The sequence below is a fragment of the Hyalella azteca genome, unplaced genomic scaffold (assembly GCF_000764305.2).
Source record: "Hyalella azteca isolate HAZT.00-mixed unplaced genomic scaffold, Hazt_2.0.2 contig16275, whole genome shotgun sequence".
Lineage (NCBI taxonomy): Eukaryota > Metazoa > Arthropoda > Malacostraca > Amphipoda > Hyalellidae > Hyalella > Hyalella azteca.
Genome location: NW_025946100.1, coordinates 180501 through 198791, shown reverse-complemented (window position 1 = coordinate 198791; position 18291 = coordinate 180501). Strand labels below are relative to the sequence as shown.

The 18291-nt window shown below is 37.8% G+C and overlaps 1 protein-coding gene across 6 annotated transcripts in view; it reads right to left on the bottom strand.

Annotated features, from left to right (window-relative positions):
* Nucleotides 1-1947: 1947 nt before the first annotated feature.
* The window catches only part of LOC108679320, a 58310-nt gene continuing 41966 nt past the window's right edge, over nucleotides 1948-18291 (bottom strand). For 4 of the 6 annotated variants that reach the window (XM_018167918.2, XM_018167919.2, XM_018167923.2 and 1 more), the window contains 15 exons: nucleotides 14770-14947; nucleotides 13592-13718; nucleotides 13301-13423; nucleotides 12448-12574; nucleotides 11824-11925; nucleotides 11152-11313; nucleotides 9929-10246; nucleotides 7988-8703; nucleotides 7174-7357; nucleotides 5787-6040; nucleotides 5083-5236; nucleotides 4433-4615; nucleotides 3590-3807; nucleotides 3103-3266; nucleotides 1948-2477 (listed from right to left, as the gene is read on the bottom strand). In XM_018167918.2, coding sequence (XP_018023407.1) covers nucleotides 2386-2477; nucleotides 3103-3266; nucleotides 3590-3807; nucleotides 4433-4615; nucleotides 5083-5236; nucleotides 5787-6040; nucleotides 7174-7357; nucleotides 7988-8703; nucleotides 9929-10246; nucleotides 11152-11313; nucleotides 11824-11925; nucleotides 12448-12574; nucleotides 13301-13423; nucleotides 13592-13718; nucleotides 14770-14947 — 3102 coding nt within the window. In that variant the 3' untranslated portion in view covers nucleotides 1948-2385. The remainder of the gene's footprint in view (nucleotides 2478-3102; nucleotides 3267-3589; nucleotides 3808-4432; nucleotides 4616-5082; nucleotides 5237-5786; nucleotides 6041-7173; nucleotides 7358-7987; nucleotides 8704-9928; nucleotides 10247-11151; nucleotides 11314-11823; nucleotides 11926-12447; nucleotides 12575-13300; nucleotides 13424-13591; nucleotides 13719-14769; nucleotides 14948-18291) is intronic. The other 2 variants (XM_018167921.2, XM_018167920.2) reach the window with 2 other exon arrangements.

Sequence of the window (18291 nt, the reverse complement as noted above, 5' to 3'; positions counted from 1 at the left end):
TGCATAGTACCTGAAATGTTACGGACGCTGGATAGTGTCCATAACACTATTCCCATCTTGAAAAAACTGATTTTGGACAATCAACAAAAAATTGTCTTGTTTCGCGAACTTTTCGCGAAAATTACTTCATTTTTGTCGTTCTTAAGAACCTTTCAAATGAAAAGTTAAATCTATCTCAATACGATGGCGTAGAACCGTAGATCATGACTTAAATTGGTAGAAGTTTTAGAAATTTTTTACTCTATGCATGTAGTTAAGAAATTCAACATAGGCATGTAGTTACTTGTTTAGTCCCTCATTGTATGCCATGATGCGTCAACAATAATTAAATTAGAAAAAGACTTTTATGTGTTAAAACTTATAAAAATATAAGGTTCTCTTATGATATGATTATCAATCTATTATAAATCCGAATATTTACTTACCAGGTTTAATTAATCAATATACATGATCTCACCAATGATGTTAACATTTGTTTGTTAACATCATAGATGTTAACAAACATGTGTGAGCCAGCTGCTCTGTCACATTAAATTCTGAAGAGTTAAGCGTGTGAATTTACCTGCCAGACTCATCTGGGAACCAGACGCGCATTGCACCAGGTTGTTTGTCTCGAGTCTGGCATGCGTTTATCTCGTGTGAAAATTCAGCGATTCAAAGTTTTCAACGACTTTTTGTATTATATGAATTTCAATGCAGTTTCACTGTTCGCCTTTCCTCAGTTTCGTTTTTATTAACTTAATAGAAAATATACAAGCGTGTTTAGAAAATATGTCATGAAATTTTTTGAAATGGTAGCTGGTTTTCTTGATGAAATAAATGTCTTCATAGCATTTGGATTTCGGCGCGATTACGAGCACGATTATCTAAACTGTTTTGATGATATAATTATGATGTTTGAAAAATTCTTCAATATGTTTACCAAAGAAGTTTAACCAAAATCTGAATATTGTTTATTAAAAAAGGAAATTTAATTAGTCATGGTCACTACGTTTCTTTCTATAAAATGAAACTGAATAGTTAAATAAAAGGAGAAAAGCCTAACTGTAAGACTATTCAACGTCACCAAGCTATTAACACATGGTTGAATTCAACCATGCTATCAACATAACTTACTGCGGAGTTACGACCCACGGTCAGCAAATGATCGAGTATTGTGTATTGACAGATACGTAACCATGGTTACGTAACCTCCAGGCAGATCAAGGTACAGGTCCCTCTCGCAAAATTATGATCCCTTCCCTTCATAAATGATCATGGTTCAAGTTTCATCAAATTGTAAGAAGAAATTTCTTCTCCATTTTCTTCCCTTCAAGAAATTGTAACTCACTTCTGCATTACTTCTCTCAAGTTTTATTGCTTTTGATAAAAATTATATATACACTCTATTAAGTTTCTCATGTCATGCATGCTCTTCACAAAATCATTCACAGAGCAGGGCAAGATTTTTTTTTCAACTTTGAACTATGTCCATTTTTTTCCGGCTCCTACGATTAATACTTATTATGCAGTATATAAAAAAATTCTCTTCCATCACTGCGTAGTTTTTGATAGCTCATTGGATAAAAATGAGAAATTATTTTTCGATAATTCAAAAGTCGTTTGTCATACACATAATCCGGTGTGATCTGGTTTGGTCCCGAGAAACTGCGTCATGCGGTGCAGGGTTACAGTGATCATTGATAAAGAAATTGACGATGAGCGACGTATAATTTCCAAGTTCTTTAATTGCGATTTCAGTACGATTCGTAACCAAGTTTAGTCTCTGATAAATAAAATGGGAGCTTTCTTTTCATAAAAATCGTACGCGTCTCATCGCAACAAATTTTTCGACATCGAATAGGGATAAAATTATCAGAAATTTGGACTTGATACTCGATTAATCAGCTTGCTGACATTGTGGCGAGACCAACAAGTTAATAACTATAGAAATGAAAGATAAAACTCCGATGAAATCTTAATTTATTACTTCAATTATGTTGCAAGTTCATTATTAACACAATTGTACGACAACCGGCGATTAGCGACAGATTTGATGAATTACTCGTTACTTTTTAAAACCTAACTTAGCCAACACGGTGGATCAGACCCACCTTGATCACAGATGAAATAAAAGTTTGATGAAAGAATTGTGAATCAGAAAGTGACTTTATCGACCCAAATGTTGCGAATTCACAACACCAGAAAATGACCCAAAAAGATCATTTTAAGTAATGAATAACATTCAATCGTAAAGAAACTACCATTCAAAATTTGATGACTAAATACATGTATAAACTTATGAAGTACTAATATATTAGCTTCCGTTACAGTTGTTAAATTCATGCAAAAAGATTAATTGAAAACATTCAATCGTGCGATAATTACTTAAATAATAAAATTTCGTTAATAATCAGAGCCGGCAGCGTTGGGCGGCCAGTCGATGTCTTCTAAATCATCATAGTCTCCACCGCCCTCCACCATCACTTGGTCTATCACTGTACAAGGAATAAAAAAAGCGATTAAAATGAGGGAATAAATGAGAGTAAAATAAGAACCTATGTCTACATAATCATAAGTGAACGTCTACCTTTGACCGCATACGGCCCATATGACATTTTTGCCATGACTCACACGACCACTGCAGCACACGCCATACATTTGCTTTTTAGTCTAGTTTTGGTTCGCCATTAACTGCGTAAGCGAGGTCAATCATTCACAGAAATCACAAAGCAATTAAAGACGGACCAGGTCATCCACATCACACTCTTTTGCAGTATGGACTTAAAATTCATTCATTTGTCAGATTAATCGCGTACACACACCACGAAGTGAAAGCTACATTAGTATCAAGAGAAAGTACCGGTGCCTGAAATATTGTCTTGTTTATCTCTACTTCATTGCAACGCGAATATCGATGCACATTTTTGCCAAGTATCTCTATCATAATCACAGATGACAGATCCAATGAAGTCATAAGCACAATACATAAAAGACACATAAGTAAAAATAAGTTAAATACCTATAGATTTAAAACATCAGCCTCGTCAAAAAATTTATCAACAAATTCTCTACTAACTATAATTACATCTATCCATTTACGATTATTTGACAAATAATCACCTTCGAGAGCAGTTTGTATCTTCTTCAGATTTTTGAGAATTCCCGAAAGGTCTTTGGATGTGGAGCGAATTTGAGAAGACGCGCTCTCCGACTCGCTGTTCAGATGGTTCAGGACATTCTGTAGCAGGTCTGCTCGATCGCGATCTTCCTCTCCATATTGGGTCCTTTAAATTAGCATCGGTACATTAGCATATTGTACGAACTATATGATCAGCCACATCATTAAATAGAATTGTCCGTATGTTTTTCATCTGCATATTGTACGAGCCATGTGATAAGCCACATCATTAAATGGAATTGTCCGTATCTTTTTCATCTGCATATTTTACGAGCCATGTGATCAGTTACATCATTAAATGGAATTGTCCGGTTTTTTCCATTATGAAACTATTCACAATACATTAGTCCCGATTGAATCAATAAAGACAGTCACAACGAATTTAATTGCTATGTTCGAAGTAAATTTCGCGCGCCGCACCAAACTTACTTGAGCTTTTGTAGTAAATTTTCGGAAGTGCCTCTGACTTTGTTGGAAAGTGAATGTATTGTGGAGATGACGAGGTTGTCAAGGGCTTCGATCTTGGCACGATTGCGGCCACTGTTGGACGGAAGCGCCGCTCCTCTCGACCCAGCCGATGACGTCATACCGCCTCCCACGCTCAGTGGCGACCGTTTCCCTTCGCTGCCCGTCTCCTCCACGGTCATCTGTGGTCATAAAAATGATAATTATATCGTCGAATAACAAATTATAGCGTCAAATAACAAATATTGTCAGGACTGGTAACAATTCTCAACATCACAATATTTTCTCAGCTTACTGGGCATCAGTCATATCAATTTTACACAGTTGGCTGAGGCTCGAACCAGCAACTAACGGCTCCAAGCATAATGCACTGAGCACCGAGCCAAACCGTCGTTAGCCATAGTTGAGTGATGATTCTATCAAATCTCTTGTGCGATAATGGTATTCAATATACCCCATCAGCATAAAAAGGAAAATTGACAGTTTTGAAATATGTTAATATTTAATAATACATAACATTTGACTAATATGTTATGTAATATGTTAATAAACATTTGAGTGAACCGTGTATATAAAATGACTAATTGTATCGAAATGAAGACGGTGTGAGTGATAGTTCTCCGTATCTGAAAGACAGAAGAAACGATTCATGTATCATGGACTCCGAAAAAAGCGTAAAGCGGTGTGTTTGATAGTTCTATTTAATTGAGAGCCTGAAGAGATGATTCGTGAACATGCACTCTGAAAAAAGCAGTGTGTGTGTGTGATAGTTCTCTCTAATTGAATGACTGAAGAGGTGATATGTACCTTGCGTGAAGGCGAGGAAAGCACGTGTTCGCTGTCGTCGGAGTGAGCGTAAGACGAGCGTCGTCTTCTGGCAGCAGCAGCGCTGTGGCTTGGTGACGAGGCGTGCGGTGATTGGCTGAGCTGATGCGGGCTGGTAGGTGATCTTCGTAAGGGCGACGAACGAGGCAAGCAGTTTACTGCAGACTGTAAAAGTGGATAAATTAATTTCGTTAAAAGACACCATAGTGAAATATTCTAAGACGAAACTAGGCAGTAGTGAAATGCTTCAAAGTTAAGAATCAATAACAAGCTTTGTTAACAGCAGTTCTGCATTTCAAGTTCTAGATGAATCATTTACGAAGTCAATGAAGATTGTATATCTAACAGAAATATTAAGCATTGTCGAACGTATTAGATAATTTTCAAACGAAATGATCATTGTCCTGACGACAACGAAACAAATATACTTATACTATGAGATTACACTCTATCTACCTTCCTACTTTACACTTAAACAATCTATGATAGCAAACCAATCATTTGTAGATTAATAAAGCGTGGACTGGGGACATCTTCGCCTAGAACGCACACTGTCAATAATGAGGAAACACAAAGGAAATGTTATTCTGATGGATGGGATACCATGAGAACACAGAGTTTCATTGTCATACCTCCTCATCATACGACATAGGCCCGTCGTCTTCACTGGTGTACGTGTTGGGCGGAATGTATGAGCTCTGCGGCAACCTCGGCCACCGACTGCCGCCTCCCAGCATCGCTTCAGTGCCGTGGAACGAAGCCGAGCGAAGCAGCGACCCTGGAGGGCTGAATGACAACTACAATTAACACACTCAAGGCAAAAAAATACACTTTAATCGCGCATACAATGTGTATAAAAATTAGCTTTTCTTCGGCAGACAAAATGTCACGCGGCGTTTGTATCGACGTGCAACCATTAGACAAACATTCATGTGCTGCATCTTGTAGACGATAATATTTAATAATAAGGCGATAATGTTTCCTATATGATTTAACATAACTTCCAGCGAGATACGCAAAAATTTTAAAAAAATAATTGCAGAAACCTATAAAAATTTTATGGATTAAGGGAAACAAGAATGATGCATAATATTAATGATGCATGAAATAAAAATCTCTTTCAATCACACACTCAAAACTTTCCCATACTAAAATGCATCAAGCGTCAGAAACATCTCCGCTAGAACAATATGATGAACACAATAACCAAGCGCGCATAAAGTGAAAATAATAGAATCTTAGACTTGATAACTGTACAAAGAATTTTGCAAGCATATACTAAACGATCGATCTAAATACTAAATGATCAAATACATCAGTGAACGATTCAACAAACCTCGGAGAGCCTCTGTCAGAGGAAGTTATGTTGTCGTTTGTTATCTTCTCAGTATTCCGTTTCTCGAGCTGCTTCTGCCTCCCATCCTTAGCAGCTTTCATGGGGTCGTAATTTTTCCGTCTCTTCCAGTTTTGGAAATCGACTTCTTTGGTAGAGAGTGCAGCGGCACCAGGCCGTGATAGGCCAGTAGCTTTCTTGTTTGATGCGAAATCCTTTTTATTTATTGACGATCTCGACGGCGACTTAGACACTCCCTGCAAACATACAATCAAATCAATCATTGAAATCAATGTCGTATCTTTAAAAATTGTTCAATTTTAGATAGACATTATATAGAACTCGGCTCACACTATAGCCGTATTTTGAACCTCATTTGTAACTAAAAATGTAAAAATTAATATTATGGATTAGCGGCGGAATAACTCAATTGCAATCGAAAAAGAAGAGCGTCGATTAACGTTAATAACATGTTCTGAATCAAGGGATAATTATTTTTTAATGCGAGAAAAATTATTGAATCAATCTACGGAGATTAGATAGGAATAATCATGCGAGCAATACACTAATGTGACGAAATCAGTATTCAAATTCGAATTAGGTCGCGTTGAATAAAATTTCGTTTATGATGTATGAAAAATTTGTTTAAAAATGGAAAATAACGAGATTTTAAATTAGGTGAGAGAATAATCACAATCATCGAATTTATCAATCAACGGATTCGAATATGATTGGAAAGTTTTTATATTTTGACGAGTCTTAAATGTGATTAAATTCGACAGTTAAATTAAAAATTCAAGATCAAATTCAGTAAATCTATACAACAAAATTTATTGGATAAATTAGCCGAGATGAAAACAAGATTCATGAGAGAGAACGACCATATCCCCATTTGAAAATTAATCAACCACTATATTCATCGCTGTAGAAATATGAATTCGTTAAATTGCATCATGACATGTAAAATAATTAATTAAAACAGTTCTGCCAATTGATAAATGTCGACTATAAGCATTGAGTACGCAGATAAGTTCCAAAGACAAAAGCACAAATTAAGGTTGCAAGAAGCCAGGATTATTGTGTTGAGGACGCAGTAAGAGCGGCAAAAATTGCAGCCTACCACCGATGCAGCTGGCACCCGCAGACTAAATCTGCCGCCATCAGTCCGAGCAAAAGGGCTTGCACCAACCGATGAGTCATTCTTCACAGCCGGGACAGCCTTGGAGCTGTTCCATAAATTAGCGAATGAGCCAGAGCTGTAAGGAGGTCTCATGAACACCGAAGTGAAGCTCAAGTTTGAGCCAGACGAAACTGTGTTGTTCATCTGATTCGCCGACTTCATGCTCGGGTGAACTGAATTACGACCCAATTCTGACGTGTCCCAACTTGCCTGTTGAAGTGAAGATGGGACCGTGGCGCCTCCTGTGCTGCGAACGTGAGGCGTTTTTCGGGGCACGGCAGCAGCGCTGGAAGATCTGAGTAAAGGAGATGTTTGTTTGCGACGTTCGGTAGGGGTGAGGGGAGCTTGACGGGCGTTGTGAACATCGTCGGCACCAAGCCGAGCTCTTCTTAAACTGCAACCAAGAGTAGAGGTTACGAATGCAACATAATCTTCTATCATTAACAAACACAACTCGGCAAACAGTTGAAAAAACACACTTGACTATCCTAACTCAACACCGTAAACTATACTTCGATATTAGGTATATTTTATAGATGACTTATTCACAATACATTATGAATTCAAGGGCTGGTTAAAAACGGGATGACATAGGGAAAAGCCAATATAATATAATTGTAGGTACACAAATATTGCAACACGAAAACTTTGAGATGCTTAAAACGCAAACAATTAATAGAATTATAAATTTTAATAAAACTCAAAATTCGATTAATTTTATGCAAATAGTTAACAAAAATCACTGAAAACCAACTGCACGACGGATGAATATGAAATCAATACGCTACTAAAGCAGACACAATTGCAATTAGTAAGCGAGCTAAGAAAAGGTTTACAGCAAAACCATTACTGAATTTTTCGGTAAATTAAAGAAAGCTTGCAAACTGTGAAATAACGAAGTTGTAAGCTACATTCGACGTCCGCAACATAAAACAAACAGAACAAACTAACTAAATAAAAGATGACACGCAAGGACGTCGAGAAATCAAGTTCAATCAAACGCAGAATAATAGAATTACGTTACCTAAAGGCTCTATTGTACTTGAGAGGCGGATTGTTCATGGTCTTGCGTTGCGTCTTCATACTCGTCTCGCTACTGCTATCTGATAGTTCACTCTTCTCTGCAGTGAAACTAGTCGAGTCCCGCTCAGTACAGCTTGCTTGGCCCGGTAGCTTTGTAATCGTGCAATTCAATTGACCGAGCGCTTCTGAGTTTGGTATCTCTTCCGTGAGAGACTTTGTCATTAAACAACTGCCTTGACACAAGGCTTCAGAGTTAGTACAACCTACCAGGCATAGTGATTTGGACATGGGATTAGTTACTGTACAAGGCAATAAGGATTTGGCATACCCTCCTTCGGAAACGATGGATCGCTCCCGCTTTAGATGAGAGGAAACAACTGGGTCAACTTTGGAGGTTCTAGAGTTATTGAGTGCAGCTCCAAATCCTTTCGAAGAACTATCCAGTCCGGACAATTTCAGCTTAGATCGGAGGGCAGGAGTTCTATCCTCTTGTAAGGCGAAGGATGTACTTGTGTCCACATCAGAGTCTCCTCCCGAGTCATGCGACTCGAAGGAAGCTATCCTGTATCCACCAGAAGAAGTGATGGGAGTGTTGTCAGTGACGCGAGCCTGTAGGGATGTTAGCAGGTGTTCAGTGTCACGAAGGTAACTCCGTGTCTCAGTGTCCTGCAACACCTGAAGAGCTTCACGGTCCGCCTCATCGCATAACGACATCAGCTGCAGGCGCCAACATCAAATGGGACGAAGAAAAGCGCAAGAGAGCCGAAATGAAAGAAGGTGGTGCCAGTTTTAGCAAGCGTGAAATGAAGGAAAAACTGAATTGAACTCAAGAATATCGTTAATTCAAGGAATGTTTGTGAGTAAGAATAACATTGGAAAGAAAAGGAGTTTTGAAAATTAGAAAAAGAAAGGAAAGGGAACAGAAAAAGATATGTTAGTAAGATTTCAAAAGATACAATTCGGTGCATATTAATCAACTCAATAGAAAACAAATAAGGGAAAATCAAAGAAAAAACTAGAGCAGACAGGAGACTAAAACGCAGACATAAATTGTGATAAAGCTCGGAATATTTCTGAGCTCGTTGATTAATTAATGTATACTGATAAGATTGAAAAGAGCAGGAGCTGAAGGCAGTTAAATTATTTCCATATTATAACTGTATTAAAATACCAGAGAAACCTGCATATGTAACGAAGTAGTAAGTATATATCATATGCATTGACACCCACCCATATTACAGAGCACGTTTAAGAAAAATTGTTTTGAAAATAAAGAGAAAAACTGGTAAACAAAGATAAGTGGGAGGAATGGCTGCCAAGAGAACTCGGCGGAATGCAGTACAAAAGTTTACAAAAACATGAATGATGCAGAGAAAGGTCGAAATTTCTAAAGTCGCTGCACCACGAATTGAATTTCATATATTCTATTTCACTGAACGAATATAATTATTCCAGTTATCAAAAACTTGAATGGTAAAAGCAAACAAAGATTGAAATAGTCGTATTGTGATATCATTTATCTCCATGACTATTTGAGTCCGACCAAACTGATCTGCAATACTGGCATCATTTCATTTAATACGGGTGACAACTTTTATCACAATTCCAAGGTTATCTCATATTCAACCATCCATTAAGATTCGAGAATACTCACTTGGTCATACAGTAACTATACGGTGTGAAACTGAATTTGTATATAATCCCAGAATCATCTACAATATTAATTATTTATTTACTAGAGCGCGGCATATTTATTAAGCTTGTTATAGTGTAATCTATACCAATTATTTGTAACACGTACGTTCCACCAACGCACCATTTACATCTGACTGTGCCTCGGGCACATATGAGCGAAAAACACACCGTGAACGATTAAAATATTTATCACAAATGAGTACACTAAGAGACATCCCACTAAGCTAGGCACAAGGTTCAAACCTACCCTGGTTTTGGCAAGGGCCTCGAGCTCAGCGAGCTCGTTACTACGAGCAGCACTAGAGGGATAAGATTGCTGCATTAGGGACGGAGGAGTTGGCAGTTTTCGGCGCGGCCGAAGATGGTCGTTATCGGCAGAGGAACCAACTGCAGATGGCAGATGAGAGGTTTTGCCTAATCTCGTAGAGGTGTGAGAAGACTTCAATGTAGGGAGCTCATTGCATTTACTAGGGTCTGATAAATCCCCCCCACTCGTCTGTTCGGCTACTTGAGCAGCCCACTGCTGGATCCAGTTGGGGCTACTGCGACTGATGCCGCTATTCATCTGTCAACAGTTAACGCTTGGTTAGAACAATAGTAATGGGTGCTAGTTTAGAAGTTGGGAAAAGTTTTTTTTTTCAATTATGAAAAATGAATATTTCATATTTTCAGTAATTACATTCAATTAGAAATCGAATATTTATTAACATCAGTTGCGTGAGAAGGGAACGGTTGGGTGAAGGGAAAAATGAGGATGGACTGGAATCACGAAAATGAACACTAGTGCAAAGACTAACAAGCATTTTGAGTCTAGAAATTGAGCACGTCAGTGGCTTCAAGTCAAGCTCAACTGTAGCTCTAACTCATAAAAAAGCGCTTAGCAGGTTAAAGCAAATCAACAGCTTACAGATGACATGAATACCACAGCAATTCATTCACATTGAAAGACAATTTCAGCCCCCGAGGGATAAATTGAGCTATCTTAGATACAAGATTTTGATAAAATAAATATTTTAATCGTATAATCCAGGACGTGATTTCCCGTCTTTTACAACAGAAGACATCTTCACTGTACCACCTTGGCATTTTGAGAAGTTTCGAGTTCCAAAGGGGATAACAGTCAAGAATAAAGAGTGCTATTGTGCTCGAATAAGAACATAACCATTTCAAACTGAGGCGAGACAATTAAGTCATCATTTCTGCATCGCGCGAGCTTCATGGTTATGGCCCTTCGATTACAGTTCAGAGTACAAAGATTAGAGCATCAAGTTATGGGCTTGATCCCAGCTCCCTGCGACAGTTCGATCAAAATCGGTGAGGTGGCTAGGCGGTTAAGAGCAGTAAAATTGGGGCAGTGAGCTGCATGTTCGAGACCCGCAACAGCTGCAACAATTCTGCAATGTTCAGAATATTCGAGAAGTTTAATGGCTTTATCAACGCCGACACCGCTAATATGAATGTTGTAATAACCTCAGCAGTGTCCCAGAGCGGCGTGTTGGCGCTGCCGTACGCCGTCGCCTCCTCAGCCAGCGCGGCGTGTCTGAAGGCGCCTTCGATGTCGGCTTGAGGCTTATCCGCGTCAGGGGAAGACTCCTTGTCGATTGTGTAGGTGCCAGCCTCACTCACCTCATCCTGAAGAGGATAATATAGTATGAAAGGTGATAACAATAAATTGTGTAGGTGCCAGCCTCACTCACCTCATCCTGAAGAGGATAACATAGTATGAGGGATGATAACAATAAATTGTGTAGGTACCGGCGTTACTCACCTCATCCTGAAAAGAATAATAAATGTAAAAGTAACGTCAAGAATAATAGCAATAAATCACCGATACGAAATCAAATCAACAGTCCCTTTGCGTTATTCAAGTTTCCATTTCGAAAGAAGAAGTTTAAAATTATTAAAGATAGTGCCATTACAAAATCGATCTCTGTTTAAATTTTTTTGGGAGATCGAAGACCAAAAACTTATTGACACTAGTATATTCATGAACAAATGTAATCTGATCATTGCATCGATGTACATGAAAATACCAATGCCAATGAGTATCGAAATTGACTCCAAATGGGATGTCACATTTGTTGCATCATCAACGGTATCAAGGGTATGACTATAAACAAGAATTACAAGTTAGAATCCCACCTCTTCTCTGGCCATGTCGTCTGCGAGCCTGTCAATTTTGAAAGGCTGGCAATTGGTGTGCGTACTATCCTCTTGTTTCCTGCCGTCCATCTTTGAGCTGCCCTGGAGGCGGAAATATAATTAGTAAATCGTGTCCAACTAATGTGATGTACAAATCACCACAGAACTCATTTTATAGTTCACACATATTTTTCATGTTTTTAATTTACAGCGAAACTTTTACTTTTTACTTCACAGTAAAATCAAAAATGGTGGAGGAGATATTCAAAGAGCGGAATATGCCAAAAGAATCTATTCCGATCCACTCTCAAACAAATATAAGTTCATAAAATCGATTTCAAAAATAAACAATGTTAATATAAAATTTCCAAGCATTCTGTGATCTATTTCAAGCTGCAAGGACAATAACCACCAAAGTCCCACCCTAACACAATTGTTTGGGTGTTCAGAAACTTGTTCCGTTATTTGATTTTCCGTGTAAAGTTGGCTTTTCTCTGTTGATTGCACTTGTTCTCGAATTTTCCAACTGATGAAGAAGCTGGTCTCTAAAAATTTTCGCTCAAGTTATGATGAATTTACTTAGTGTTTCAATGTCAATTCAGCATAATAATAAGATTCTGTTACCTTGCTGCCTTTTTCAGAAGAAGATCTACTACTCCTGCCAGTGATGTCGGCGACAGATGGTTTCTTGTCCAGCCCCTTGCAGCAGGTCCGTGCGCTATCACCAGGTCGGCTGCCAACGCTGCTTTTTCTAACAAGGAAGACAATTTTTGATCATTTAAACATCATCTTCAACATAATTTTCTTATAAGAGCGATACCGTCGTGTAACTTATACAGCCTAATAACGTAATTTAATTCGTACAGGAAGATCGCAGTCGTGTCATTGCAAATAAAAACATTACGATAGCTAAATAACATAGAAAAGAAAACGGAAAGCTGGTAACAGCAAACTCACACAAGAACCCTCTAGGACGTAGTCAAGTTGAACTCCATTATTTATTGTAAACAAAGGAGTTTCTAAAAGAATTCAAAAATTATGTTTTTTATTTTCAACCATCAAAAAAATCTATGCTATATCAAATGAAATTTGCAAGTTGCTCAAGAAATTCAATCTTCAATTGATACTATGCGTATTGGGTCATATTTTTGATTGAGCCGAGTCTACAAGGATTTGTATAGTGAAAATTGAAACAATGAAATTAGTGTGCTATAACATAATAAAGCATTTTCATTGAGCAGATATTAGGCTAAATCTGTCCCATCACCGATTCTTAGCGAAACTTGATAAAATAATGCTCTGAACCTAGGATAGAGGTTACCTTTATTTGCCGAATGGTGGGCATCTTGCCATAAAAATTAAATTTTTCCGTATTCTTGAGTTTAACAAGTTCCCAGAAATTAGTATGAGCTAAGTTTCAGCTCATAATCCAAAATAGTGTTCATCATCTCCCCTATAATTATATTGGTGAACTGACCTCTTAGTTTCAGGCGTAGAGTTGATCATCTTTTCTATAAGGAAGTTAGCGGACTCGTTGAGAGTGATGGTTGCGGCGGAGGTGCGGCGAGCTGCCCCGAGATCGGGACTTGCTGGTCGGCCTCTGAGTTGCGTTAAAAAACGTCAGCAGGATTTCCAAAATATAAACTGGTTTCAACAAACCCGTGCTTATACTTGTAATTTTGGCGAATAATCATTTTTTTTATTTGAACTTCAGCTTAAAGAATAAGAATGACCGAAGTAGACCTTTGCTGGGATGTTATCATGTCACCTGAGGGAAGAGGATGAGGCTCTGGAGAAGTCCTGGGACGGAGATTTAGGGACGCCGTTTGCGAGCGTTACAACAACAGGTGACTTGGCGGCATCAGGAGTACGAGGTGAGCGAGGACTCTTCACATCTGCAATATTTTAATAAATCTTTATATATATAGTCGAGAAGCCTTTGCTCCATTGTAGGCACAGTTAGGAAACATTTGCTTTTTTGGCAGTACAGTCGGGAAACTATTATTTTTTATCAGCACAGTTGGGATACATAAACTTCTTCATCAGCACGAAAGAGGAAACGTTTACTTTTGCGTTAGCACAGTCTGGAAACGTTTACTTTTTATCAGCACAGTCGGGAAACGTTTACTTTTTTATCAGTACAGTTGGGGAGACATTAAATTGCATCTGAGGTACAATACATACCTAGTTATTTTCGTGTGTTTTCACTGGCTATAGGTAGTTCATGGAAAATAAAAATTTTTAAATCTTGGATACAATCATCATCAACATGTGAATACGAAAGGATTTCTGAGCATTTACTGTATAACATAAACATAAATTACATCCAACAATCTCCGTATATAATAGACGAGCTAAAAAATAACGCATTCCTTGCTTATTGTTCAGAAAACAAAGGAAGAGGTACCGTAATGTGAAGCAATGGCTTTACGCAACTAAGCGTACCGTAAGCTCATAATCTCATAATTATTCATACTTGCGGAAATGAATTAACTTTTCAATACTTCAAAATAGAATTTACAATGTGAAATGATCAGCTGGAATTTCGCCGAAAAATGTAATTTACAATTCCATAAAATTTTATAATTCAAAGTCCTGAATGACTTAAAATTAAATCTACATGTAAATACTATATGATTTAAAATCTTCAGTTTGTTACACCTAAGTTAGCGGAGCTGCAGTTTGAAAAATTGACTTCAAACGGCACAACTGTCGCCTAGGTACGTACAATACGCTCATCTTTATGTTCAACACTATACTGACGCAAATAAGCAAAGAACCATTTATTCCCAACACAACTGGATGCATCATACATTGTAAAACAACTCATTCATTGTAGATTTTAGCACATTACATGTGCATTACAGATGCCTACATACACAGCAACAACAAATCATCCATTTACATTAAAAATTCACAACCTTCACATAATTATTTGAAACTCGCCTGTTTTCCGAGGAGCGTCCTCATCCTGGTCAGATGAGAAGTAACCCTCAGAGTGGTAGCCTCCAACCTTCCTGAGCAACACACCACCAGCACCAGGGTTGCAGGCGCCACCACCCACACCAAGGGTACCACTCCGGGCGCGGTATACGGGAGGTTTACCTCCACGTTCTTCCACCTTCTGCAATTATGAATAAATCTTTTAATACTCTCATTTAAAAATCTGGTGGAAAATACGGGAGATTTAACTCCGCGTTCTTCCACTTTCTACAGTTACAAATAAAGTTTTAAATACTCTTACTAAAGAATCTCATATGTACCTCCACCAGCAATAAATGAAAGCAATTAAATCAAATGAACGCTTAACATTTTCAGCCACAACCTATCTTACAGAGAAAAACTTCTTTATTACTAGAAATCGCGTATTGAATTTAATAGATGCATCGACTATAATATACCTTTATATACAAAGTTGCTTGAAACCTTTCAAATTGTTCATTGAAGCTTCCACAAAATTTTAAACTTGAAAATTAAGAAATAAATTCCTCACACAAATTTAAATTGTGGCTTGCATTATTTACTTGCAAATTAAAACACAAGTTCACAATCATAGAAAACATAATTTTTTATCTTCATTTTATCGACTTTTCTACGCTCCCATGTTTCCAGTCAATAACACAGTAGCCTTGAATTGAAGTAAACGATAGTCCGTGGTTTCTGCCTATAAAGTTGATAATAGGGTATAATATATGACAGATAACAATAAGAAGACAATTATTAACAAATTGAAATTATTATAATAATAAATCCAATGCAGCACTCAACAATACTTTTACTCTTCGATAAATACATCGAACACGAATGTGAAAAATAAGTAAACTTTGCGTACAAATCAACATTAATGTGCAAAGACGGAAAAATTAAATTCTTAGAAAAAACAATAGAAAACACTGTTGCACAAAGAATAAATTCGAGCGTAAATCTAAGCCTGATAGCAATACAGAACACTGAAAAAACATAAGCGTCAATTGACCACGTACGTACAGGCGGCAGCCCAACTATTTAGCCATAATAAACAGTTGGTGGAGTGATGCACTAACCGTGCTCGAAGAAATTAGAAAATTGCACAAATGTATATTTTCTCCGCAAGTATACCTAACATTGAGAATGCTCAAATTTGACGGTTACTTTATCACAGTGGTTATGTAATTGCACTGAATAAGATAACACGATATTTCGAAATTCAACGACACACAAGCTGTAGCCTCGATATCTCAAAATCACGAACCACAAACATCCTACTATTAAATTTCCGGTAAGATTTAATAGCATCTTTTCTTATCTGGTGGCGAGTCGCTATATGTTATCGACTGATACTGAAATAAAGCACCTCTATGTAATGTTCTGTTGGTCTCTTACTTACATAAATAGTATTAAATGGCTGAAACAGAACCCGGACTTGCGCGGCGGTCGAAATGTGCTCAGCTGTTGAAACCTCACAGCATGAGCTTTACTGGCCTATTGTTATCAGCCTTATCATTACCTCCCTGTTGGCTGGGCTTGGAAGGCTCAGAGATATTAAAGTCAACTCACAACAACAGCCCTAGGAGGGTGAGGAGGCTTGCTGGTGCCAACTGTGGCCCAAGTGATGAAGCTACTGAAGCCTGAGGACTCGTCAGACGGCACCTCCTCTTCACAGCTTGCCGAGCTCTGGCCCACTGACCAAGCGGGCAAAGAGCTGCGTCTATTTATGACCGCGCTATCGATGTGACCCGAATAATTTTCAACAAAATTTCGTTTATTCATGATTAAAAAACCTCGATGACGTCGCCGAAAAACTGATTGTATATTTTAAATTCACTCAAAAATTCATATCGCAGAATTTAAACTGAGATTGAATACAGACTTGAAATCCTGAACGAAAAAAAAGCGCACACTCTTATAGTACAACATTCACGTCCGAAGTATCCTTAACAATCAAGCAAATCACAACACAAGCTAAAAATATTGTCCATGTTTAAATGTCTATAGCATTGAATTAATCAATTAAAACATGATGCGTGTGCTATAAAACAACGAATTGAAAAGTTTAAAATCTTGTACGAAGCCAAATTGTTGTTGTTCGTTTACAAATGAAGAGTTAAGTAAAAAAACTAGATACACTAGAATTGAAATGTCTACCGTCATTGACGAATTAGTTAACAGTGTGTTAAACTCATCACAATAGAAACATCGTAGTTACGGAAATCCAATACTTATTCATATTACTCAAAAATAATATATTTCAAACTAAAGTTATTGTTATTTATTTACTTTTTATTGCAATGCGGAAAGTTGAGTACAGTGGCGTCTTATGCCTCGTTGACAGCGAAGTATAAAAAAGCAATGAATTGGAAAAGTATTAATGACAAAAAATCGCCTGACTACATCTAAATTACTCATCTTTCAACTCGGGATTCTCAAATCCATTTCACCTCACTCAAGAACAGATGAAATTCTACACGACAATGCGGAATGTCATCAAGTTACACTGGAAGCGAACAGTCGGATATTTGACACAGTAAAACACGCATAGAAGAAGTTAGAATGATAGGTGTTAATTGCAATATCGCAGCATAGCGGATCGTGTGACACAATGGTCGACGGCTATCCGATCGAGTTTCTCAGCAAAGCATTTTCAAAATATACATAATGATTCTTCAAATTCACATTTTTCCTCTCACAAGCACTGTATTTTTTTGTAAATTTCTGATACGCATAATTTTTAAATTAGTATAGCGGCACGCCATAGAGTTTTCTAGAAAACTACATTGGACAAAAAGCGTGTGCATCAAATCCTAACGCATGTGAAGCGCTAAGAGCCATGGTTCTTTGCGAGTCTTGCTCCCACTCTTCAGTTTCTCTTTATGCTAATGATGGCATATTATTCCCCTGCATTATTTGCACTTTTTCATCACCCAAACTTGAAGATAGTCAAGATGTATAAACGTGGGAGTTGGTTAACATGTGAAAGGGAGAAAAACGAAATTACCACCACGGCCATGCCAGCTGAGAAGGAAGGTGTGGAGAAATTATGTGGTGAAAGCACTAGTCGGTCAGCGGAAGGTACGTCCTAAAGAATCCTGTGTCCACGGCTACGTTAGAGTACGATGGACTCGTAAGTTTTGAAAGTGGCTCAGAAATTAAATTTGTGCATCTACTCTGCTACCATAAATAAAAATAGTCACAATTTGAAAACGTGAATGCATTTAAAGCCGTTTTGCATTAGCGCCTCCATTAACTTGACTGATATGAAGAAACACCAGGTTGTTGCAGACTATTTCCTAAATCAACGGAATCCTATATATACTGAATTGCTTCATCCGTGTCGGAAGACAAAGGTATCTTTGTCCTTCAAATAAACGTGTACGGCACTGCCACACCAGACAGAGAGCGGTTTTATTCAGCATTAACTTGCGACTATCGGACTCGTATTTATGAAAGGCCTTCCCTACCGTGGACAGAAGTAGGAACAACGTACAGACG